General features: G+C 37.2%; 1 protein-coding gene across 15 annotated transcripts in view; it reads left to right on the plus strand.

Annotated features, from left to right (window-relative positions):
* The window catches only part of Chl1 (cell adhesion molecule L1-like), a 222455-nt gene that overhangs the window by 184986 nt on the left and 10353 nt on the right, over positions 1 to 27116 (plus strand). For 12 of the 15 annotated variants that reach the window (XM_006505467.3, XM_006505470.3, XM_030255132.1 and 9 more), the window contains 12 exons: positions 2536 to 2660; positions 3571 to 3672; positions 4836 to 5033; positions 6237 to 6307; positions 10845 to 11067; positions 12853 to 12968; positions 13139 to 13343; positions 13554 to 13676; positions 15498 to 15677; positions 18876 to 19037; positions 19699 to 19830; positions 21990 to 22062. In XM_006505467.3, coding sequence (XP_006505530.1) covers positions 2536 to 2660; positions 3571 to 3672; positions 4836 to 5033; positions 6237 to 6307; positions 10845 to 11067; positions 12853 to 12968; positions 13139 to 13343; positions 13554 to 13676; positions 15498 to 15677; positions 18876 to 19037; positions 19699 to 19830; positions 21990 to 22062 — 1710 coding nt within the window. The remainder of the gene's footprint in view (positions 1 to 2535; positions 2661 to 3570; positions 3673 to 4835; positions 5034 to 6236; positions 6308 to 10844; positions 11068 to 12852; positions 12969 to 13138; positions 13344 to 13553; positions 13677 to 15497; positions 15678 to 18875; positions 19038 to 19698; positions 19831 to 21989; positions 22063 to 27116) is intronic. The other 3 variants (XM_006505473.3, XM_011241198.3, XM_017321377.2) reach the window with 1 other exon arrangement.

Raw genomic sequence — 27116 nt, forward strand, 5'->3', positions numbered from 1 at the left:
TGTGTGTTTAAAAGATCACATTAGAGAAGTGGTCCTAAAGTTTTCACAGTGCATTAAAGTAAAAAAAAAGATAACCATTCAGTTGTTTCATTTTTCATGTCAGGATTCAGGACTAAAATACTAGGTTTTTGTTGTTGTTTGGCTGGTTGGTTGATTGGTTTTCGTTTTGCTCTATGTTTTTCTTGGTTTTGCTTCTTCATAAAGCATGGTTTCTCTCCTCAGTGCAGGAAACAGAAGGCAGGAGTGAGATGCAGATTAACTACTTAGGTTTTAGAGCTTCCTGAACCATTGGGACAAATGGAAGAGCAAGCTGTCAAGGGTGTTGCTGACTGTTGTTTGGGGCTCTTACTCATGGGCATTAGTCTGTCATCCAAATATCTGAAAAACACAATCCTCAGAAACCCGGCTCCTATGATGGAGAAGGCCAACTTCTTTATTGTCTATTGGAACCACGGTCCATACTTCTTCCTAAAAGTCACTGACCATTCTGTTATTCCACCTGTCATTCTCACACAAATCCTTCTTGCCCATAAACCCCCAACTATAACTGGCAGCCATTCTGTTGTAAAGGACTGCCAAAATATGTATGGTAAACTATGTTCTATAAGAGGGTGTTCTGTTTATATTGCATACGTTTATTTATGATGTAAGTTGCATTTGTGTTATTTTCAATACCCAGTACTGTGCGAATGCTCATAAAATAGTCATTATAGAGTGTGATTTAGAGAATAATAACAAGAAAAAATGTACAGTTCAGTACAGATGCAAGTTTAAAAGATGCTGTTGATCCCTAGTTGGCTGAACCTGTGAATGTAAACCTCATGCTTGGCAAAGGCTGAGGATACATTTCTGGGTATTCTGAACAGGAGTAATGCATAAGATAGGAGAAAGTTTGAGTAAGGGTTGAGAATCACTGGAGTTTAAATGCATCAAAGAGAGAGAGAGATCAATAGACTCCAATAGAATCAAAGGAGTCAGAAATTCTGCTTGTTCTTTTAAATCACATAAAGGTCAGTTCTGCTTCTTCTTGTATTGTCTTTGAGTGAGAGATAGGAAATTATCCTTTTGAAGTCAAATCTCATCTGAAGTTACATAGTAACTCTGAAGGTCTAGAAATAGCACAAGCCCTCCTTAGATGAGAGCTCAGCAGAGTCTTGGTTAAAAGAATGGACTCCAACTTAGTGATACTCAAATCCCAAGACTGGTACTTAATGGACTGGTTCCCTCGAACTGTCTGCTTGATGCCTTTCAATCACCACTTTTTATAACATGACTTGATGAGAAGGAATAAAAGCTGGAGCCTAAGGTTACTGTGAATTAAGATCTGAAGAAGATAGAAAATATAGGAAACAAACCATTGTTCACTATTCTTTTTGGACCATTCATTCATCATTTCTTGAGTCAATTCCTTTCATGACTGTTACTATGTTGGCCTTGTTGATAATATTTCTGTACGTGCACATATGTCATTTCTCAATGTGAAGGCATTAGTCTCAGTTGTGGACCCTATGTTATTATAGTGTAATTCTTGCCCATCAACAGCTAGTAACACTGCCTGACAACTTTTCATTATACAAATTGATATACGAATGAGGGGCACAACCTCCAGTCCAAATGCAGTCACATATGAGTGAACTTTGTCTTCCATTCTTCAAATTTTTCAGTTTTTAATTTAGCAGTAAAATTTCAATTATGTAGGACGGTCACCCTTTCCACAAAGAAAGCCTTACTTAAAGTATTTTTCAACTGAATAGCTATTACTGGGAATGTATTTTAAATTTAATGGAACTTAATGTAAAAATTGTGAGGATTCGTGTGGATAATATGATAATATCTATATAAGTATAGATTTAAAGGTAAAATTGATAAAGGATTTGTTTTGTGTAGCAAAATATTGCAAACTGCCAAAATATATACAACTGAGTTTTAAAGCTAATTGAAATAATTTGAAGAATGAAGTGCAGGACTGCCCTCTAGTGTTCAAACACACTAAATGCTTTTATTATAGATCTGGGACGCTTAACTCTTAGACCAAAGGGAAATATCAAAAAGGATATATTGTCAGATGCCATTAGAATATTCTGGTTCTGTGGAGTTGTGCAGGGTTCTAGAATCTTCTTTTCTCACAAGCATATGCCTTTATTCTTTGTAAGGTTCCCTGCTTACATCATAAGAATTCTGTAAGCACACCCTAGCTCCATTTTCAGGGCGTGCTTCTGAGCTATGGCAGCCAGCGCAGAGTTCCTTCACAGCCTGTGGGTTACAGATGGTTGGATTTTGTAATTTTTGAAAATTGTGATCCTATTTAATACTGTGTAGTCATGTGTGCGCAATGTAAGACTTTATTCTCAATCTTCATCAGTGTTCTTCTCCAGTAACAGCTGCAGGGTATGAACCGGTGTCATCACTCTCTTGAATTGTTTTCTACGAAGGAGATTGCATCATGTGTTGTTAAATGGGTGGTATTTCTGTTGTGCCAGCTGTTCTTACCCTTATCATATACTTTGTGCTTGCCTCCCTCCCTCCCCCCAACAGAATAGTGATTGACGGAGCTTACCTGACCATATCTAACATCACAGCAGAAGATCAGGGTGTTTACTCCTGTTCTGCTCAAACTTCTCTTGATAGTACTTCGGAAAAAACTCAAGTAACCGTCCTTGGTAAGTGAAAACAAGTGAAAGGCGATCTCTGCCCATGATTCCTGTGACACTTAGCTTCCCTGGTTTCAAGGTATTAAAGTCAATGATTCGTGAAGCCTCTGCTCATAGAGTGAACTTTCATTGTTTTATTGTCATCATTGACGTTTAAAGTGCAACATCACTTTCAAATTATTTCTACTCTTCTCCTATAAAAGAAATTAATGAATTCATGATTTCTTTTCCCTTCGTGGGAAGATTGCCCATAGCAGCAGAAGAGAAGTGAGGCTGACAGTAGAAAGATAACCTTTGGTCTCAATCCACCTGTTCCTACTGTTCAGAGAATAACAGTGGGTGCTATGGAAGACTGGGGGATGGGGGTGTTCAGTGGTGGGTGTTTGATATTTATGTTCTATACCAGAAACTTGTCTGAGCTCCAAGGGCCCCAAGAAGTTGAGTGCAGACATCAAGTATTCTTTAAAGGAATATATTTGAAGTTTTTTAAAAGTGCTAATTGGAATAGAGTGTGCACACTTCACCAGTGTGGTCAGTTATTTTCCTGTATCCTTGACAAAAAGTCAAATATGTCCCAGGTTCAGCTTCTCTTTGAATCACTGCCCAAGAGAGGCAAGCATTCTCACCAAATAAGAACCCAGATGAAAGTGCTTTGTGAACTTTACAGAAGCAGACATGTATAAAAAAGACCATTATTACCATCATCCCGGTGCATCCTCAGAGAGGAAGGTTTGTAGACACACTGGAAGCTTTGAGTATTAAGTCATCTCAGGAAGCTGAACTTGGCTGTTGACAAATGATCTTTAAAACCCTTGAAAAACATGGTGCCTGTCACGTGGAACCATCTCTGCTCTGACATCCTTATTGCTCCTGTCAGCTTTTTGCTATCATGTGACATCTATCTTTTATTACTGATTAGGTGTTCCAGATCCGCCAGGAAACCTTCACTTGTCAGAAAGACAAAACAGAAGTGTCCGGCTGTCCTGGGAAGCAGGAGATGACCACAACAGCAAAATCAGCGGTAGGAGAACTTGACTTCTATCTTTACCTAAGAGAGTCAAATTAGTAACATGCCGATTTTGATTACATAATAGATTGTAGATTACATAATAAATTAGATTTTATTGTTATTGTTATTATTATTTTATCTGCTTTTATATCTGTGCAAGCCATAAGGGCAGTATCTGTAGAGATAAGAAAAGGACACTATATATGCTGGAACTAGAGTTACAGGGGTTCTTTGTGAGTGCTGGAAACTAAACCTGGCTCTTCTGTAAGAGCATCGAGTTCAGTTAACTGTTGAGCCATCTTTCCAGCCCCTGGATTAACCTTCTGAAAATAGTCTTATAAACCACAATTCATTGCCTACACATGCCTAAGTCTTACTACAAATATGTATTGTACCTTGATCATACTTCCCTCACACTCCCTACCCTCCCTCCCACTGCCCTTCTCCTGCTAGTATATCTGTAATGTCCAGGTTGACAGTCTTAATTCAACACTCATGTCTCACATATGCTCTTGCTGATGTGTGTATATAAAATCTAAAAGTCACCAATGAAAAAAAGAACAAACCATTTTGTCTTCCTGAGATTGGCTTAATTTACTTAAGATGTTTTTTTCCAGTTTAACCTATTTTCCTGGAAATGGCATTGCTTTTTTTCTTCAACCTTGTTGTTGTATGTTTTGATGTATGCAAGTTTCTGTGTATAGAGATGTTAGTGTGTGTATGTGAACATGTACATGTATATATCTCTGTGAGTGTGTGAGTGTGTGTGTGTGTGTGTGTGTGTGTGTGTGTTTTCAATCACTCTTGTGTATCATTTCTTAAGCACTGGCTATCTTTTGAGTTGTTTGTTTATTTTTGAGGCAGGGTGTCTCATGGCCCATGACTTGTCAAGTCAACACGGCTAGCTGCTTAGGAACCTTAGAGATTTTCTTATTTTCACCTTTCTTGTACTAGGATTACAAATGCATACTACCAACTTCTTTAATATAGGTCCTGGAAAATGAACCCAAGACTTCAAGCTTACAAGAAAAATACTTTTTTCTTGTGTCAGTTCCAATATCATGTTCTTCCTTTTTTGTTGTTTTTTTTTAAAGCTTTTAATATTGCAAATAAATCCTAATAAACCTTCAACAGACTCAATATGTTCTAATGGCTTGTTCATGTTCTTTCCTCAGAGTACATTGTAGAATTTGAAGGGAACAGAGAGGAGCCTGGAAAGTGGGAGGAGCTAACTAGAGTCCAGGGAGAAGAAACAGATGTCGTGTTATCTTTGGCTCCTTATGTGAGATATCAGTTTAGGGTCACAGCTGTAAACGAAGTCGGAAGAAGCCACGCCAGCCTGCCTTCAGACCATCATGAAACTCCACCAGCAGGTCTGGAAAGTCTAACCTCGGGGTTCTAACAAAGTATCTTACGTTGGTCCAATCATTGTTTTTGAATGCATTCGAAAAAAATCAAGCATGCAATGTAGGATTTCAGATTCCTCAAAGTCATTTGAAAAGTTTTATAAACTATCAATGCACAAGGCCAGAGGTATATTTTTTTAGAGTTGTAAATTTGTTTGATAGTGAATAGGAGATTGGAATTGTGCATGGTGTGCAATAAAACACTATTCTGAGTAAGTTTTAACAGCTAAATATCAGTAGTATCATGTTTGAAGCAGATTTCATCATGGAAATTCTAAAGGGAAGTTCAGTAGATAGAGGAAACCATGAATTCAGTTTCCAAAGAAACACCATTGGCTCATATAAAAATCCTGTAAATATGTAACGCTGGGTCCTAGTGTTACTTTTTTATGAATTTAAAATTTACATATTTCCATATCTTCCTAAATTATCAGGATAATTTTATGAGTCACCATCAGAGACAGTGCAGAAACATATATATATGAGGGAATTGGCATTGGACAGTATAGTGGTCACAATACAGTGTTTGCTTCCCCCCCCGCCCCCACCCCCCAGTGAAATAAGCTTGCTGGGGTATAAGCAACATTGTTAACTAAGGCAGAAGCAAGATGAAGTAAAACTTGAATCTGATGTTTATAAGTTTTTAGTTTATAGTGGATTCAGTGTTAAAATCTTTGTTAGGATGTTTCCAATGAAATGTATCTGCATGAATGTATTTCATGCATGTATTGCAAGGTACTTTCAATTTGATATCTATAAAAGTTGCTTGTTGGTGTTGACACATAAAGTTCAGATTCATTCTTCTATGAGCATATATTCACAGTGTATACTTCTCTCAATAATTGTGACAGAGAAGTACAGTATGAAAATAAAAATATGTTTCTTAAAAACAAGCTTCTAATTTTAACTATCAGGCTTAAATTTCAGATATCTGCAATAAATCATATATATTCCACCACATCATCACTGTAGAGCTCTAAGAATTCTATCTCACTCCTCTTAATAAAATTTATTCTGCAAAGCTATCTTAAATCTTCTTAGAAACTTGAATTTAATAAATAATGCAAAATATTTAATTATTTGGCTTTTGATGGGGTTGGGTGTTATATATTAAGCCAACTGGTTACTATGAAGTAAAAAAAAATGATTTTAGTGTTTGTCATTTCTCAGCTCCAGACAAGAATCCCCAGAACATCAGAGTTCAAGCATCTCAACCCAAGGAAATGATTATAAAATGGGAGGTGTGTATTAATTTGTTAGTTAATCTGTTTTTCTTTGGTACTTTTTATTCATTTTAAGTTGGCTTGCTAACTCTATTGACACAACTATTTTTTTTAAGAACAATGAAATAAGATTGGGGGAATCAAGCTACATTTTTGGGTTATTTTCAGTGTTTTAGGACCACAGTGGTTGGATTGGCTGTAAATAGATTTAGCGATTTTGCTCACTGATAGCTCACTGGTAGTTTATTGGTACCTCACTGGTACCTCCCTGGTAGAGTGCTTGCCTCAAATGAATAAGAGCTTGTTCTCAACCCAAAGAACTAAAGAACAAACAAAAAGGAATGAGTTTAAAACGGGGTCTAATTCTAGAACTTGAATTAATGACAAATTGATCTAGATGGAATCTGTTATGAGAAATTTCAATTTTCTAGTATTTAATCTCTAATATTTTAGATACTTTCACAATTAAAATATAGTAAAAAAAAAACCTTCCATCATATGGTCACCATATGCAAAAGATAATAGGAGACATATATAGTCTGTTAGACATTTATTTCTGATTCTGATGACAACCTCGTCTTTTCTCAGCTTTAGACTTAGACACTAAGACTTCTTCCGCACACTATAGAAATATATCGCCAGCAAATGTCCCTAAAGCAAACCACTCTTTGAATTCAAAAGAATAGTTTATATCTGCTGAGATGACTTCCACTATCCTATTAATTATATAATTCCCAAGATACTTCTGGAATCAGGAGTTATGTTCAAGATATATCTACTGGGTCTGGGCACCCTGCGGTTACTTGTTCTCTCTGTTTTGTCTAGTTATTCTTTTCTTAAATTTTTCCTGAATGAAAGGAAAGAGAAATTTCTTTGAGAGACACACCTATCTACAGGTTTATGGGTCGATATTAAGTATGCAGTTTGGAATTATTCTTGTTTAGTACATTGGTGGTGGTAGGTCCTTCAGTAAGAACCATGATCTCTCTAGCTCCAAGTGATTTGCTAAGTTTCCACTACCAATTACGATTCTCTTCTGCTGAGTAGACCCTAGGCCCATCCTGTAGACAGAAATCTAGGACAACTCAGGAGTGCTGAAGTTGAGTCTTCGCCATGAAGGGAAACCATAAATGTTTGTTTAATACCAAACGGTCAGTCCTGAAATCACATGCACACAAGGGCAAGTAAATGGACTGAGCCGGTTGTATTTATATATTTAGGAGTGTGTGTGGTGTGTGTGTGCGCGCGCGCGTGCACGTGCCTGCACGTGCAGGAGTGTAACAATAGCAAGTAAAGAAAAAAAGCTTCAATGTTGAGAGGAAGCAAGGCAGGATTCCATCAGAGAAACTGGAGAGAAGAGAAGGAAAATGATGTTCTTCTGTTTTACTTAAAAATCCACCCCATAATCAGCTTCCAAATGCTGACACCATTGCATCCACTAGCAAGATTTTGCTGAAAGGACCCAGATATAGCTGTCTCTTGTGAGACTAGGCATGGGCCTAGCAAACACAGAAGTGGATGCTCACAGTCAGCTATTGGATGGATCACAGGGCCCCCAATGGAGGAGCTAGAGAAAGTACCCAAGGAGCTAAAGGGATCTGCAACCCTATAGGTGGAACAACATTATGAACTAACCAGTACCCCGGAGCTCTTGACTCTAGCTGCATATGTATCAAAAGATGGCCTAGTCGGCCATCACTGGAAAGAGAGGCCCATCGAACACACAAACTTTATATGCCCCAGTACAGGGGAACGCCAGGGCCAAAAAATGAAAATGGGTGGGTAGAGAAGTGGGAGGGAGGGTATGGGGGACTTTTGGGATAGTATTGGAAATGTCATTGAGGAAAATATGTAATAAATAAAAAAAAATTTATCATATTAAAGTGTGGATTTAGATTTTCTACGACACTTTTTAAAAAAAGCTTCTTAATAGTTTCTGTCCCTTATTCCTAAGCATATTTAAATGAATTTTTAAATTGATTTAAATCACAGAACTAACTTGGAAGAAAATACATGACTAACACCTAAACAACACAAAAATGAATAAACTCACCCAGATATCAAGGTAAATTAGGGAATTAGAAAGCTCTTCAATTAACATCTTAAATGGGCATAGCTGGGATATTCAAATCACAAGTGCTAAAGGTTTAATATTATGCACTGAAAGTTTCAAAAGAAAAATAATCAACCATATTTAAAATGAAACTACGGGACAGGCAGTGGTGGCGCACGCCTTTAATCCCAGCACTTGGGAGGCAGAGACAAGCAGATTTCTGAATTTGAGGCCAGCCTGGTGTACAGAGTTAGTTCCAGGACAGCCAGGACTATACAGAGAAACCCTGTCTCTGAAAAAAAAATGAAACTAAGAAGAATTAAATGGAAAAATAAGGAAAAGCAAGGTGACCATTTTTAGAAAATGTGCTATGTGCTTAGAAATTTGTAGAAGGGTGAATTTTAACTATTCTCACCATTCAACAATACATATGTATGATGCAGTGCAAACTTACATGATTTTTACCTGTTTTATATTCTACAATATAAACATATTCAAAGCAACATGTGTTCTACAATGAGTAAATATAATTTCTATCATTAAAATTAGTAAATAGGTTCAAATAGTGTTTTAAAAGTTAACTATGGTAGTGTCAGTTGCTTCTATGTCTAAACTTATATGTATAAACTTACCTCATGTATGGCTCCCTTTCTTACATGTATAGACTATTTTTTCCAGAATATTATACATAAGAAGTGTTGCTAACACCAGCATAGGTTTCTCAGGCCCTTCAAAGGATAACTGTAGATTCCTTAGATACCTAAGTTAAAAATATCTTTCTGGAGACCTCTTCCTTGTTGACAGGGCTGTAAGATAAAGGGAAGGCCAGTGGCCTCTTTACCTGGTTCATCTTTCCTCTTTTGAGACTGTGGTTTTATTATGTTCTTTGAGAATTAGTCAAGTCCTGTTGACTATTATCTCAAAGGAACAGACAAAATTCCTTTAGGAGTCCAGGAAACAAAGAGTTGGCCAAATAGCTAAGCAATTTTTTCTCAACACTGGCACAGTCTGAGAACATGAACATTGTTTACGTGTTTCCTTGGAGCAAAATATGAGCAAGTTGAATAATATTATTTTTACATATTTATTGTCATTTAGGACTGAAAAGGGTATGATTTGTTTTGTAGCTTGGAGCTAAAATCTTGTATTAATGACTAGAGAGTTGGCTTGATGGATAAGAACACATGCTGTTTTAAGGAAGATTGAGGTTTCCCCCAGCATCCATGATGGGTGCCTCATTATCTTCTGCAACCTCAGCTCCATGAGAGCCAATGCTTTCTTTGGAGCCAATGGGTACCTGTACTCATTTACACATACCTACACACCGAAAAACCCCATGCACATAATTAACAATAATTACATCTTCGAATAATACTCATATCTTATTGATTTGATGTTTAGGATTCTAGTTACTATAAGGATTTAGACCAATACCTATATGAAATATTTTGAAAAATACCTTGTACCACATGCAAATATAAAAAGTAGCTCTGGGAATTATGAGTCTTTTTTTTAAACCTTAATGAACATTTTTAGCTAATGTAAGTAATTACTTTGGAATAATTATAAAACTGAAATGATTTGTTGATAAAGCATGCTGCTCTCAATGTGATCCAACCAAAGCTTCTAATAAGTATCTTAGCCAGTTGTACGGAGTGAAGAAGCCTAGGAAAGGCTACAAGAGCATTTTGTATGATATTTAATCACCCGCATACATAAACAAAACTACGCTCAATATAAATCCACTTCCAAGCCTAATGAAAAATACTTTATAAGTGATTTTTTTACATAGCTGAATCATTTAAATGATGTACTCATATGTGAAATTAAATCGGTGCTTTAAACCACATTATTTTTCTTCCAAGTTTCCCCTAATTCAAAATTAAAATGGAAATAACCAAGTCCTAATTTTTAAAAAATCAGAAACTCTTCCACAAAACCTTCCTAGACAACAAAATAAAGTAAGTAAAAAAAGCCATTTTGTGTCAAAGAGCTGTGGAAGTATTCATTAGAAAAAGGATTTACTGTGCAGGGTCTTCTCCTAAATGTGTACATTTTCCAGAATTAAATATCTTTCTATTTTCATGGAAGATGGGACATAATCTTGTGGAGCAAAGTATTCTGCCTGAGGGTCCATAAACCAAGAGTTCATGGCCACGTAGTTTTCATTTCTTTGGTAGTAAAAATGTAGACTATAGCTGATGCTTAAGAAAACCCAAAAGACAATTTGCAATTTTTTGGTTATTTATTTTGCATATAGGCATTTATATTTTACCATATATGTACAATTCTAAAAGGGTTGACATTCCATGTCTCAAAATAGTGGAAGATTGCTATATAAAATTAAAATAATAAAATAACAAATCTGCTTCTGACTTGAAAGAGCCTTGATAAGGTCTTTTTATTTTTTTCTAATAGCTCTTAGACTCTTTAACCTAGTTACTGCTACCTTTAGTCAATATATCAACCAGCATGGCAACTGAACTTTGATGTCTGTTTTAGCCTTTGAAATCCATGGAACAGAATGGGCCAGGACTGGAGTACAAAGTGAGCTGGAAGCCCCAGGGAGCCCCCGAAGAGTGGGAAGAAGAAATAGTTACAAACCACACACTACGTGTGATGACACCTACTGTCTATGCTCCTTATGATGTCAAGGTCCAAGCCATCAATCAACTAGGCTCCAGCCCTGACCCTCAGCCAGTGACACTCTATTCAGGGGAAGACTGTAAGTGATTCATCCTTAAATCCTTAACACACCAAGAACATTTTCAAGTTACTAATTTGTGTCAACATTTTTTTTTTTTTTTGGCGTACATACTACTTGCAAAGAGATATATTACCTGGGAGACTGAAATATACACACATGCCTGGCAGTTAGGGTTGATCTTGGTCATAAGCAAATATTAAGAAAGTACTTTGGCTGGGGCTGTAGCTTGCTGATAGAGTGTTGGCCCAACAAGCACAAAGCTTTGTGTTGAAGCATTAGTATAACAAAATGCTAGATGTGATAACAAATGCCTATAATTGCACCGCTTAGAAGATAGGGGCTGGAGGATTGGCAGGTTAAGGTCATCTTTGGCTACATGACAAATTCAGTGTCAAAAAAATTGTAAAAACAAAGCAAAAAGCCCAAATCATAACAACAAAATAAATGTTTTTAAAGTTTCAGCCTTATCAAAGAACCTGTTAAAGTTTTTTGTACTTTGAAAATCATGAACCTGTCTTCATCACAAGACTCAAGGAAGAAACACAATCCTAATGAAGTTTTCAAGATTTACACATCAAGTTTTAGATTTACATATCATGTCAAGGACTTCTTAGTAACATCTTACTACAGTTCCCAGGGCATCATTTGCATGCCTGGAGATTTCCTAATACAGATAAGACACACACTCAGATTTGAACATGAAATTCTAACCATAGGCACAGTTTTCAAGGAGCTGACATGAGGTTATATTGTTAAGAACTAATAGCATAAGAACTGTTGCAATTACACTTTAAAAAAAAAAAAGAACTGCACTAGCAACTTTGAACACTAGGACATACTCTTATTTTCTTCTTGCATCCAGATTCATGTTTTTGAATAATGACAAATAATCTCTCATTCTACCAGTCTGTACTCCAATAAAAGGACACAAAGAACATAATTCCTGAGCAATAATTCTTGATATCTCCTTTTTAGAAATCTCAGTTCTGTAGGAAAAAATGGCAATGCTGATCTCATCAGGATGTGGTAAAGTGCATATGAGTTGATCCTGGTAGAGTTTCTCTAAGTAGCTAAAGCATAGTATATGCTCAATTGATGTTGACTATAATCCTAGCTGTATTTCCTTTGCTATGATAAATACCATTATCAAAAACAATGTGGGTAGGAAAGGGATCATTTCAGTCTACAAGTCATAGTCTATCACTGAAGAACATCAAGTTAGGAACTCAATAACCTAGGGGCAAGAATTATTGTAGAGGCCATGAAGTAGTGCTGCCTACTGGCTTGTGCTTTTGGCTTCCTCAACCTGCTTTGGGGAACACAGGGGAGGTAGGACTCACTGTGGGTGAGGCTCTCCAAGATCAGAAAATGAATCTAAGAAATTGCACTACAGATTTGCCAAAAGGCAATAAATTAAAGGCATTTTTCTCAGATGGGATGACCCTGAACCACTTCAAGTTGATTAAATAAATACATAAATACCTCAAAATCTGACCAGTACAATATTAATATTAACCTAATTCTGAAATAATTTCTTTATGTTACTGAAGCTGATTTTTTTTTTACTCAAAGACCATTCCAGTGGACATGGCTTTAAACTTCTATTTGCTTTTGTCCTTATTCCTGCTACCTTTTCCCAATAGGATTTGGTAATTCCTGTGGGCCAAGAAAGTCCTCTGGTATTATTTGAAACCTACAGCACACACATGATTTCCTCGGGATCTGAAGATCACTTTGGGAAAGAGATTATATCAGGATTGCATGCAAGTCATTGGAGGCTAATCAATCTTAACTGCTTTACAGATCCTAGTACAGCCCCTGTGATCCAGCGTGTGGATGTTATGAACAGTACATTAGTTAAAGTTACCTGGTCATCCATTCCTAAGGAAACAGTACACGGACTTCTAAGAGGGTACCAGGTGGGTACTAGGTTGATTTTTTTTTTAAATTAATTTTTTTGTTTTGTTTTTACTTCCTAATTCATACTATTTCATTTGTTTCTTGCCTGAGATTTTAAGAGGTTTCAAGAGGTCAACTGAGCACCTGGTGTCATAGTTGTTGTGTTAAAGGGTTTGCCTTTTCATTGCAGATAAATTGGTGGAAAACCAAAAGCCTGTTGGATGGAAGGACACATCCCAAAGAAGTAAACATTCTAAGGTTTTCAGGACAGCGAAACTCTGGAATGGTTCCTTCCCTAGACCCCTTTAGTGAATTTCACTTAACAGTCTTAGCCTATAACTCCAAAGGAGCTGGTCCAGAGAGCGAGCCTTATATATTTCAGACACCAGAAGGAGGTGAGAGAATAAATATCGAAGCTGCCACTTATGCAAATTACTTAATGACTATGTTAAACAGTCCCTTAATTTTTGAAAGTTAATGTGCAACTCATAGGAGTTTACATCTGAGTTTCTATAAATGTATAGAAATTTCATGGGGAAATTTTGTTTGATTTTTTTGGGATTTATTAGTTTATAAGTGTCTTTATATGGTCTTGTGTTTTCTAGTACCTGAACAACCAAGTTTTCTCAAGGTCATCAAAGTTGATAAAGACACTGCCACCTTATCCTGGGGCCTTCCTAAGAAACTAAATGGAAATTTAACTGGTTATCTCTTACAATACCAGATAAGTAAGTACAGATTTGAACTGGAATTAACCTACACGTAGTTCAGTTTTTATTTGAGGAATTAGCTTGCTTCATAATGACCACTATTCCTTATAGCACAGGGATCAGTAATGTGCCTCAGATATAAACTGAAGCCTCTGTGTGTTTCAAGAATAAATTCCTATTTTATTGGAACATGATTATGCACACCCATCTACTTATTATTCCATGTATCTGTTTCCTAACAAGAATGACAAATAAGAACTAAGCCAGCAGGGACCACAGGTTTCTCATGATATTAAGTGTTTACAGTTTATATTTACAGAAGGTCTATGGACTCCTATTTCATAAACAGTGAATACTAGGGAAATAATATTTACCATCCATCTGTAAGTAGCTCTAACAATTAATGGATCATGCCAGAGGTCAAAGCTAGTAAGTAATGTAACAGAAATTCAAAGAACAGGTAGCTCCATCATAAGACTTTTCCGTGGTGGATGAATGATTCCAATCTCAAGCGGAAGTATATTTATCTGTGAAGAACCCTCATTGATAGCTTGCTAGTCAGGCAGATCATATGGAGCGACTCAGGTAACTGTCCCATGCAAGCTTCTGTATACTTAGATGGAAAATGGTTGGACAAATGTAGGACATTTTTAGTCCTCACATTTCCGACCTGTTAACAGTCTTCCATTGTAAGCATCATTTAAAATGACAGCTTCAGTCACAGCTCACCGATAAGACTTTATGGGACTGGACTGGTATACTGCCCACACACTGGAACTACAGCCATTCCGTCAGTCTGTCCTATCACAAAAGCCAACTTCATCATGGCCCTAGAGTGTTACTATAGTTTGCTGGGCTCATAACTTGATAAGAAATGCTGATGAATTTTCTCCTCAAGCATGTGGTGTAATACTTTCAGGTACTGTGAAACTTAACCACCAGAGGGAAAGCTTCTGGGTCACTTCCAGCTTGATTTTTTTTCCCCATGGCTCATGATAAAAGTTTTAGATGTACTCAGTAGTAGAGTATTACCAACAATTCTTGGGGGGCATCCAAGAGAAATGGTAAGATCCTATATTGGTCCTGGGATCACACAATATTTTTTTTATTTTAATATTCTCCTAAGACACCCATATGTAATTCTGTACTCTCTGGTGGAGCTGTGCAGTAACAGCAAATCACAGCATCTAGTCAGTTGAACATAATGAAATTCTGTGACCAAGATTCCATAGTGTATTGCCTTGCTAAGTTACACTCAGGAAACTGGGAATATCAATGTGCTTTTTTATTTATGATGCCTCCCACGTACTAAGGATGCAGAATAATTTTGTCACCAATCCAGGAGCATCTTTTCTCACCTGAAGCCACATTTTAAATGAGAAACCCTAGAAAACATAAAACCATCATTGCGCTTTATTGTTTATTATCTCAAACAACAATACAAATGGAAAGAATTTATATTAAGAATCGCGTGAACATTCAGTAATGGAAAAATATCTAACACACTGAATTGGTAAGGTCATTGTCTCCATTTTCACATGGTGATTCAGTGAATTGGTAAGGTCATTGTCTCCATTTTCACATGGTGATTCAGAGTCAAATGGCTACAGTTTAAAGTCCTAGCTTACCAGCCACTGAGTCTCATTCTGAAAAGGGGTTTACCATTGCTATAACCTAGTACTATCTTAGACAATATATTGATAATAATTCTGTGTACCTAGAAAGAGTTGATAGTGATGAATAACGATAGCAACTTTTTCACTTAATAGAAAACTACAATGCACTGTAACTTCGATTATGAAGAACCTTGAATAACTAATTTCATGCTTATTTCTTCAGTAAATGACACCTACGAGCTTGGAGAGTTAAATGAAATCAACGTTACTACTCCATCTAAATCCAGCTGGCATCTCTCCAACCTCAACTCAACAACAAAATACAAATTCTACCTGAGGGCGTGCACCTCAAGAGGCTGTGGAAAGCCAATAAGTGAAGAAGGTGCCACCCTAGGAGAAGGGAGTAAGTGCCTGGACCTTCTGCATTCTGTGCATTCCCACAGTCACAGTGAAGTGCAGGAACCATATCTCTGTAAATTACAAATGATAGACACAGATCTATCTGACCCTTTCTGTACCACTGAAACAAACACAAAATTTCCTGATCTTGTTTGTAAAGGTCACATGTGTGGGTTTCTGAATAACTAAACCATACATAGCTCAGTGTGTAAAAATGCCAGGGATATAAGTTTCTCACCAAGTCAGAAGGACAGTTTCTTTGGAGAATATTTGGATCTCAATTTTTTTGGTATATATTTTACAGTAAAGAAGCTAATATTTACCATTTCCATGACTTGACCCATAGTACATGAATTCATTTGTCAAGTTTAATTTTACTGTGTGGTGATTCGAGCTAAGTAACAATTAAAAATGACTTAGCAGCCTGTGAGCTCATATGTGGTACAGCTATAATTAAATTGTGTTTCTATATTTCCCTATATTTTAACAATATACCTTGAACAATATATATTGTAACAATATAGATTGGAGAAAATTATTTCTCCAATGACAATTTTAGGATTTTTCTTGCTGACCTATAATATCCACAGTGCATCATGATTGAAATAGGAGATGAAGTAGCAAAGCAAAATGTGTTTAATAACTGATATTTGCATAAAGTTAAGAAAGTGAGACTTGTGTGGGGTTTAAGTCGTCAAACATAGGAGGATTTGAGAGAAGAGAAAGGGTTAACTGGAAAATAGTAATAAGGGATACAAAATCATTCATTCACAAACAGTATACGACGAAAATAATTCTGTTATGAATTGTTTCTGAACTGTAGATTGGGAATGCAATTAAATCTATAGAAGACATACCAGGAATAGGAGAGAACTGAGGAAGAACATCAAATTGTGCATTATTTATTAATGACACAGCGTGATTTACTCAAATGTGTGAATCACTGTCATTCATTGTGTTACTGCACAGATGGTTAAACTCTGACCTTTACTACCAGTTTCTCCCTGCTATTGTTCTCATCCTATTTACAAAACTTGGGATCTGTGGTTTCTCCTCTAACCTTAAAGATGTTTATATATGAAGAGTATTCGAGTAGCATGTCTTCCAAGCCCATGAATTGAAGATAAATCAAACACCAAATATAATGATGTGCTCACATATCTATCGAAAAAGTTAGATTTCAAGCTGGTGACAATAGTCTTGTCACTAAAGAATTTTTCTCAGGGGTACAAACTGGTGTCAAATGTTCAATTCACAGTAGGGCAAAGAGTAGTGGTCTAAATAGACAACTTCCATCTTGTTCATGCCAGATGTCAAGCTATAGAGATGGCTGTTCTTTTTGATAGAAACAACAATTGATCAGAAGAAATGTTGACCTCATTCTTGACAATTTGAAGAATGAAAAATATGTCCACAGAAATGCCTTAGTTCTACATTCTTCTATATACATTAGAAAAACAAGGCTTGGTGGCATTCATGCTTGACAAAATTTTTTGGAGAGTGTAACTCTTGATAGGTGGTTTCATACCGATGCTACACCCTTGTTGCATACTGCAGTTAGAAATGACATTCTTTGGTGTATAAAGGCATATTTCTTCACTATCCTATTTTGGTTGTTTAAAAAATGTGCCATACTAAGGTGTTTGTGTTCTTTTCCAGGGATCTGCATTTTCAGTATTCCAGCTATTGTCCTTTCCCCTGTTGATACTGATTTCTCTTCTGTAGACATACATTGCCATGCTGTGAATTATAATTGCTTTCCCACTAAACATCAACATAATCTTTGAATAGTATACAGTTCTACAGAGGAGATATGTCTCAACTGCACTAAGAATGATAATAATCATAACTTCTAAAATTAGGATCTATTGAATCTGTTGCTGTAAATATTTCTTTCTCCTTCCTTTGATTAGGGAGCATATTGTAAGACTGTGGTATTGAAATTTGTGCTTTAATACTTGGACTTTTGTTTTCTGGTTATCACTCCAGTTTGAAAGTGGTTCCCTGATCAAAGATGGAAGGGTGGAGTTAGAATATGCTTTTGCATCAATTCTGGTTTGAAGATATCACTTGTGTTTCTGTTTTTTAAAAGCTTGCACTAAGTGATATACTAATATTTCTGCGTTTTAAATTAAGAATTAACTCCATTCTGTGTTGGCAATTCATTCTAAAGGCTTTGCTCCTCTGTGTAACTGGCTTTATTTCTTCTGTGCCATCCTCTTAAGTGAAACCCATTGTTGTTCAGTAACCATGCACCTAGGTTGTATTCTGTGATAAAAAGATAGGACCAAGTATTACAGTGTCCTATGCCCACTTAGCCCACTTAACACAGAGTTTCATCATCTATTATACAATATATTCTTCCTAGGGGTCTTATTTCATTTCATCTGTAAATTATAAACATTTACCAATTTGCATTTTTATGTTGAGTAGATTCATAGAGAAATTATGCATTCAATGCCCATATTTATATATTTAATTGCAGGATCAGAAATTAATGTATATTAATTAAACTGGGCTCATTTTTATCTGTTACTCTGGGGTTCAGTGATTAAGTTCTTGACATATAATGGGTAATTACTCTGGAAAAAAATATTCATTTTTATAAATGTTTCAAATCTCAGTGACACCATTCCATTTAAATGTACCTATAAACCTGCACTATAAATCTAGCTGAAGATTCTAAAGTACTTCTATGTACACACATTGTGATGCCATCTTGCCAGAACAAAAGCAGACCAAGGCAACAATGTGTTTATGTATTTATTGAAAATATAGTGAAAATCATGATGTTATTTGTAGTCATGAGCCAAAGAGGCTGCAGTCAACTTTTCACTAGCTGTGAAAAATTCAAACAATACAAAATTTTATTGAAAGCTTTTGTTGTTTTGTTTTTATATTTTTGAGTCTGTGTTTGGTATTGAGCCATTCACATGACTAGGCAGATTTATAGTACCATTTTATCAGCAAGTGCCCACGAGCTGACGTCATTGCATTCATTCATTTTCAACATTTTAAGAGAATAATCTTGAAATGTTATTTTCTGGATCCATCAATAATTCAAGAGCTATTTAAAATAGAAAATTACAAAATGAATTTTTTTCTTCATCTCAAAAAATGATATATATATAGGTTTTTATACATTTCTCTCCTGCTTTTCAGTGATTGAGATTCGTATGATTTAACTGTGTACCTTTCTTAGGTAAAGGTATCAGGAAGATAACAGAAGGAGTAAATGTTACCCAAAAGATTCACCCTGTAGAGGTACTTGTGCCGGGAGCGGAACATATTGTTCACCTAATGACTAAGAATTGGGGTGATAACGATAGCATTTTTCAAGATGTAATTGAGACAAGAGGGAGAGGTGAGAAATGAAATTGTATGGACAGTAGTCTTAGGCAATTCACCATGTCCTATGGTTTAAATTTACATATATATGATGTTATATTACAAGATAAAAGCATAAAGTACACTAAAGATAAAGGGCATAATTTCAGTTTTTTGTTGGCATACATAGCCTTTTCAGATAACCAAAGTGAAATTATGTCAAAATGACCCCATGTTTTCCTTACTGGGTATGCCTGTGTAGTCACCTGAAAGCATTTCCTGCTCATTAACACCTGCTAATAACAGAAACTAAAAGAAAAAGCCGAAGCAAACTAAAGCTCACAGAGGCGCCATGGTGATCAGCTTTCAACTCAGGCAGCTTGTGCTGTGGGTTGCTTGCTGCTGCTTCTGCATTTAACTTGACTGTCCTTTCTGATTCTCATCTTCAAAGCTAAATGCAACTGGAGAAAGCCTCTTTCTTAGGAAGGAAGGAATAATTGCTTAGTGTGTCCCAACAAAATGCCCTTCAGATTACTGTATTTCCAATGGGCTCAAAAAAAAAGATTGTCTATTTATTTATTTATTTATCTATTTATTTATTAATTATTGAAAAATAATAGCTGATTGTGCCCCACTGTAAATGTAATATCATGGACTGATTCTAGAGGTCAACGTTGTGCCTTCTCTCTGTACAACAGAATATGCTGGCTTATATGATGACATCTCCACTCAAGGCTGGTTTATTGGACTGATGTGTGCAATTGCTCTTCTTACACTGATATTGTTAACTATTTGCTTTGTGAAGAGGAACAGAGGTGGAAAGTATTCAGGTAACACTATGGCTTAACGTGATTTTCAACTTTGAGTCTCATAGACAGGGAAGCTCTCATAAAAGTTACACGGATAGAACTTTATAGTACATTATATATGAAATATATTAAAGAGAAATATTTTAATTAACCAAACAAAGAAATTATGCATAGTCTATAATGTTAAATATCTGTGATTATTTATTTGAAAGAATGATTCTCTGTTAAAGCTGGCTGTCCTAAAACTCACTAGGTAGAATAGGGTGGTTTCAAACTCACAGAGAGACATCTGTGCCTCTGCCTTCCAAATGCTAAGATTAAAGGTCTGCGCTACTATACGTGGCCATTCTTAGAATGCCAAAGGGACTACAATGGCTATGGTTATGGCTCAGTCATTCAGTGTGTGTATTTGAGGTCTTGAGGCTCGCTTCCACAAACCACACTGAGCAGTTCATAATAGCGTGTAACTCCAGCTTCTGGGGAATCTGATGCCTCTGGTCTCCTCAGGTATCTGCGCTCACCCAGACTCACACAGATAAATCCAATCAAATAAATCTTAAATATAAAATAGTTAAAATAGGCTCTTAAGGATTATAATTCTTACAAACTTATGTTTTCTCTTTATAAATATGTGAGCTATTCAGAAGATATAGTACTGAGTCGCAGGTATATTTTAATACCCTAAGAAGGAGCTCATTTCTATGAAGTATACTTCTGCTTCTATAGCTCTATACATGGCTCTGGTGTTCTGTGCTGTTACATTTTGATAGATCTGCCTTCACTACCCAGGTTCGTTAGTGTTCACCATTGCTGGGGGTTCATTTTTTCATTTCTACACAGGGCAACCTCTATTGAATGCATTATCTGTTGGATTGAAAGTCCCTTAAATAAAAATAAAATCATCCCAGTTGTTAACTTATTTTTTTATCTTAATTACATTCAACTTGTATTTTAATGAGCATTTTTACTGGTTTTATTTCCTGGTCATTGTGATTTTACATGGAGAGGATGATGTAACTCCTGCATCTCTCATTTTACAGTATTCAAATCTAGGAACTGTTTCTTATTGGCCATGGTTCACCAAGCAAATACTTACTGAGAATCTATCGTATACATAAAACCATTTAGAATGTGACTTAATATGCTCGCTTCGGTAGCACATATACTAAAATTAGAATGTGACTTAAATTTTTTCATACAATACAACATAAAATAACATAATTTTACATTTCAATTTCTCTCTGAAATCGGAACTTATGTTAATTATGTTTGGAATGAGTATAATGGCTATTCCTGGTCATTCATTAGAATCTTTGAAGAGATATAATATTCCTCTTTGTCTGTCCTTAAAAAAACTGTTTATGAAGTATGAACCTATATATGGTCTGAAGCCCTCCTAAAATCCATGCCTTTTTAAACAAAACAAACAACTTTTCATATTGAAGAACAGCTAAGAGAAAGCAGTGGTCAAAAGCATCTTGAAGGGGATTTGTTTGGTTGAGTTTTTAAAGGTAAGAGAATCAAGAACCCGTTTGGTTCTCAGTGTTTCAAATAAATTTATAATCTTTGTGTTTCCACCTCCCAGCGATGAGATTGTGGCTGGTTTTCATCGAGTTTGGCTTTTTCATGTGGTTAATTGGATACAGCATAGATCCTTACAACTGTTTGACAGATACCAACTGAACCATCCCTACAATTGCTCAAAGAATTATGTATAATGCTGTGGTATCCTTGATTATTTTGATTATTGAAGTAGTTAAAATATTGATGCAGAACACCGAATGATTCATTTTTGGGGAGGAGGCAAACTGGTTTTCATGTCATAGATCAGTTAGGAGCCTCATATAGTTGGAGAAAAGTGAATATTGAGTAGTTTATGTTCATAGACAGAATGATCTAATCTGGATGCTTTCAGTAATGTAAGTACCCATTTGATATGGAGAAATGACATGAAAGATTGACACAACCATCTAAAAACTAGAACCCTGAAAATCCCTTATCTTTTGTGTTTCAATTAAAGGTAACTTTCATGTTAAACATATGGTTCAGAAAACTAGTATTGCTGGTATAAAATTTTTGGGCAATGTGTTTTGACTATGCACCTTTCAGCAACCATGATGTCATGTCTTTACAATGTCTTTGGATGATGTTAGATTAGTTTAAACTTTTTTTTTTTTCAGTAAAAGAAAAGGAAGATTTACACCCAGATCCAGAAGTTCAGTCAGCAAAAGATGAAACTTTTGGTGAATACAGGTAAGTGTAGCTTTATATACTGTGATCAGTTTGGAACATTTTCATCATGTTTGTCAAGTGAAGAAAATGCTTTGCTCTCTGGTAACTTGTGAGGTCACTTAAGTATACTCTAATACCATCTGCAAATAGTGGTATCTTGACTTCTTCCTTTCCAATTTGTATCCCTTTCACCTCCTTTTGTTGTCTAATTTCTCTAGCTAAAACTTCAAGTACTATATTAAATAGATAGGAAGAGAGTGAGCAGCCTCGTCTAATTCCTGATTTTAGTGTGATTGCTTCGAGTTTCTCTCCATTTAGTTTGATGTTGGCCTACTGATTTATTGTATATTGCTTTCACTATGTTTAGCGATGGACCTAGAAGTCCTGATCTTTCTAAGATTTTTAACATAATCCCTTTTCATTTCTGATTTTGTTAATTTGGATACTGTCTCTGTGCCCTCTGGTTAGTCTGGACAAGTGTTTATCTATCTTGTTGATTTTCTCAAAGAACCAGCTCCTGGTTTGGTTGATTCTTTTTATAGTTCTTGAGTTTGATTGTTTCCTGCCATCTACTGCTCTTGGGTGTATTATTTTGTTTTAGGATGGCATGTTGTATAAATTTCAGTTAAACCCATTTGGTCTTGGAAAACATTTGAAATGTAAAAAAGGGGGAAAAATGCTTTGCTCATACACGAAGTAGAGAAACTACACCACACTGACTTTATAAAGGATACTTTACCAAAATATTTCCCCTTTCTAACCCCCGACTCCTACCTGCCTGCCTTTCTCTCTATCCCTCCTACCCTCCTACCCTCCCTTCCTTTCTCCCTTCCTCCCTTTGTTCCATTCTTCTATTTGTCTTTTGTTCATTCCTTCTTTGCTTTCCTCTTTGTTTTTTTTCTTTCTGTCTACTGGTATCTATTTTTGTAAGAACTGAATTATTATGTACAGGGCTGAGGTGTGGACCACAGTCTGCATAACAGCATCAAAATTCTTTAATTGAAGCTCAGAGCAAAACGCATGTCACACAATGAGGTTCTTATAAGCTAAAAAGCAAAAACACTTTAAATCCACTCTTAGTGTTGCTATTATAAACATGATTATTCTAAGTTTGCATCCACAGATAGAGTATAATACTGCCATTCACATTTATAAAACTAAAACGTTCCAAACCTGTAAATGAGTTTTTTAAAGTAAATATTTAGCTCTATCCCCAGTTAGCTCATAAATAAGGGACTGAGACTACTAGATTTATTTAATCAGCTTTAGTACAATTACTGGGTGAATTACCCCTAATCTGTATTTTTATATGCTACATCGACTAATTCCCAGCTGTGTTCCCCAAATACTTGCTGTTTCAGTCTCTCTGTGGTTGTTTTTGCTCCATCAGTTGTCCTCAGGGGCCATTTCACTCAGCTGTGTGCTCAAGGTCCATCTGTCTAATAGAGATCTCCAATTCTCTCCATCTTCTCTCTCCTTCTCTCTCCTTCATCCTCTCTCATTCTTCCTCTCATGTTCCCTACTTGCAACCTCCAGTCCAGTAATTGAAGCCCCACCTACCTCTATTCTCCTCAGTAATTGGCTGTAGCTACTTTTATTTAAGCAATATTTGTAAATTGGGGAGCAAAGCTTACACAACAGAGGCTGGTGTATGTGAGATTTCACCCATCTGGACAACCATATCCTGGGATTCTGAATTTAGCATTTGCATACACAGCACCAGACCAACCCCCAACACAAACCCAATTCTATTCATGAACCTAGACTTAAAACAAAACAAAACAAAACAAAACAAAACAAAACAAAACAAAAACCTCAACCATGTTCAAATAACATTGATTAATCAATTAGAATTAAAGAACTAAAAAGTAAATGAGTATTTCTGTATGACAAAGATTCTGGGAAAAGAACCATCTAAGAAATTAGTACTTAGTCTGAACAGGTTAGAGGGTGCACCAGAGAACTGGACAGCTTCTGGGACGGGCGGAAGCACAGAGCCGCTGAGGCAGCAGCCTGGGCGGGCCGCAGATAACCGGCCACCATCCGGACCAGAGGACAGGTGTCCGCCTGGCTTGGGAGGCGTCCTCAGCCTCAGCAGCAGCGGTCGCCATCTGGGTTCCGGGACTCCGCGGGACCTAGGAAATTAGTCTGAACAGGTTAGAGGGTGCACCAGAGAACCGGACAGCTTCTGGGACGGGCGGAAGCACAGAGCCGCTGAGGCAGCAGCCTGGGCGGGCCGCAGATAACCGGCCACCATCCGGACCAGAGGACAGGTGTCCGCCTGGCTTGGGAGGCGGCCTCAGCCTCAGCAGCAGCAGTCGCCATCTTGGTTCCGGGACTCAGCAGAACTTAGGAAATTAGTCTGAACAGGTTAGAGGGTGCGCCAGAGAACCTGACAGCTTCTGGGACGGGCAGAAGCACAGAGCCGCTGAGGCAGCAGCCTGGGCGGGCCGCAGACAACCGGCCACCATCCGGACCAGAGGACAGGTGTCCGCCTGGCTTGGGAGGCGACCTCAGCCTCAGCAGCAGCGGTCGCCATCTGGGTTCCGGGACTCCGCGGGACCTAGGAAATTAGTCTGAACAGGTTAGAGGGTGCACCAGAGAACCGGACAGCTTCTGGGACGGGCGGAAGCACAGAGCCGCTGAGGCAGCAGCCTGGGCGGGCCGCAGATAACCGGCCACCATCCGGACCAGAGGACAGGTGTCCGCCTGGCTCGGGAGACGGCCTCGGCCTCAGGAGCAGCGGTCACCATCTTGGTTCCAGGACTCCCTGGAACTTAGGATTTTAGTCTGCACAGGTGAGAGTCTGCACCACAGAAGCTGACAGCTTCTGGGAACTGCCAAAGCAACACAGCTTCTGAGAGAGGCCCTGTTTTGGGCCTTCTTCTTCGACCAGGAGGAGGTCCAAAAACAAGATATCTGCACACCTTCCCTGTAAGAGAGCTTGCCAGCAGAGAGTGCTCTGAGCACTGAAACTCAGAGGAGAGAATCTGTCTCCCAGGTCTGCTGAGAGACGGTAACAGAATCACCAGAAGAACAATCTCTAAACAGAGTCAACTATAACTACTAACTCCAGAGATTACCAGATGGCGAAAGGTAAACGGAGGAATCCTACTAACAGGAACCAAGACCACTCACCATCATCAGAACCCAGTACTCCCACTTCGCCCAGTCCAGGGCACCCCAACACACCCGAAAACCTAGACCTAGATTTAAAAGCATATCTCATGATGATGGTAGAGGACATCAAGAAGGACTTTAATAAATCACTTAAAGAAATACAGGAGAACACTGCTAAAGAGTTACAAGTCCTTAAAGAAAAACAGGAAAACACAATCAAACAGGTAGAAGTCCTTACAGAAAAAGAGGAAAAAACATACAAACAGGTGATGGAAATGAACAAAACCATACTAGACCTAAAAAGGGAAGTAGAAACAATAAAGAAAACTCAAAGTGAGGCAACACTGGAGATAGAAACCCTAGGAAAGAAATCTGGAACCATAGATTTGAGCATCAGCAACAGAATACAAGAGATGGAAGAGAGAATCTCAGGTGCAGAAGATTCCATAGAGAACATCGGCACAACAATCAAAGAAAATGGAAAATGCAAAAAGATCCTAACTCAAAATATCCAGGAAATCCAGGACACAATGAGAAGACCAAACCTACGGATAATAGGAGTGGATGAGAATGAAGATTTTCAACTTAAAGGGCCAGCAAACATCTTCAACAAAATTATTGAAGAAAACTTCCCAAATATAAAGAAAGAGATACCTATGAACATACAAGAAGCCTACAGAACTCCAAATAGACTGGACCAGAAAAGAAATTCCTCCCGACACATAATAATCAGAACAACAAATGCACTAAATAAAGATAGAATACTAAAAGCGGTAAGGGAAAAAGGTCAAGTAACATACAAAGGCAAGCCTATCAGAATTACACCAGATTTTTCACCAGAGACTATGAAAGCCAGAAGAGCCTGGACAGATGTTATACAGACACTAAAAGAACACAAATTCCAGCCCAGGCTACTATACCCTGCCAAACTCTCAATTACCATAGATGGAGAAACCAAAGTATTCCACGACAAAACCAAATTCTCACATTATCTCTCCACGAATCCAGCCCTTCAAAGGGTAATAACAGAAAAAAACCAATACAAGAACGGGAACAATGCCCTAGAAAAAACAAGAAGGTAATCCCTCAACAAACCTAAAAGAAGACAGCCACAAGAACAGAATGCCAACTTTAACAACAAAAATAACAGGAAGCAACAATTACTTTTCCTTAATATCTCTTAACATCAATGGTCTCAACTCCCCAATAAAAAGACATAGACTAACAAACTGGCTACACAAACAAGACCCAACATTTTGCTGTTTACAGGAGACACATCTCAGAGAAAAAGATAGACACTACCTCAGAATAAAAGGCTGGAAAACAATTTTCCAAGCAAATGGTATGAAGAAACAAGCTGGAGTAGCCATCCTAATATCTGATAAGATTGACTTCCAACCCAAAGTCATCAAAAAAGACAAGGAGGGGCACTTTGTTCTCATCAAAGGTAAAATCCTCCAAGAGGAACTCTCAATTCTGAATATCTATGCGCCAAATACAAGGGCAGCCACATTCATTAAAGAAACTTTAGTAAAGCTCAAAGCACACATTGCACCTCACACAATAATAGTGGGAGACTTCAACACACCACTTTCACCAATGGACAGATCATGGAAACAGAAACTAAACAGGGACACACTGAAACTAACAGAAGTGATGAAACAAATGGATCTGACAGATATCTACAGAACATTTTATCCTAAAACAAAAGGATATACCTTCTTCTCAGCACCTCATGGTACCTTCTCCAAAATTGACCACATAATAGGCCACAAAACAGGCCTCAACAGATTCAAAAATATTGAAATTGTCCCATGTATCCTATCAGATCACCATGCACTAAGGCTGATCTTCAATAACAAAAAAAATAACAGAAAGCCAACACTCACGTGGAAACTGAACAACACTCTTCTCAATGATACCTTGGTCAAGGAAGGAATAAAGAAAGAAATTAA

This window comes from Mus musculus, chromosome 6, assembly GCF_000001635.26.
Source record: "Mus musculus strain C57BL/6J chromosome 6, GRCm38.p6 C57BL/6J".
Lineage (NCBI taxonomy): Eukaryota > Metazoa > Chordata > Mammalia > Rodentia > Muridae > Mus > Mus musculus.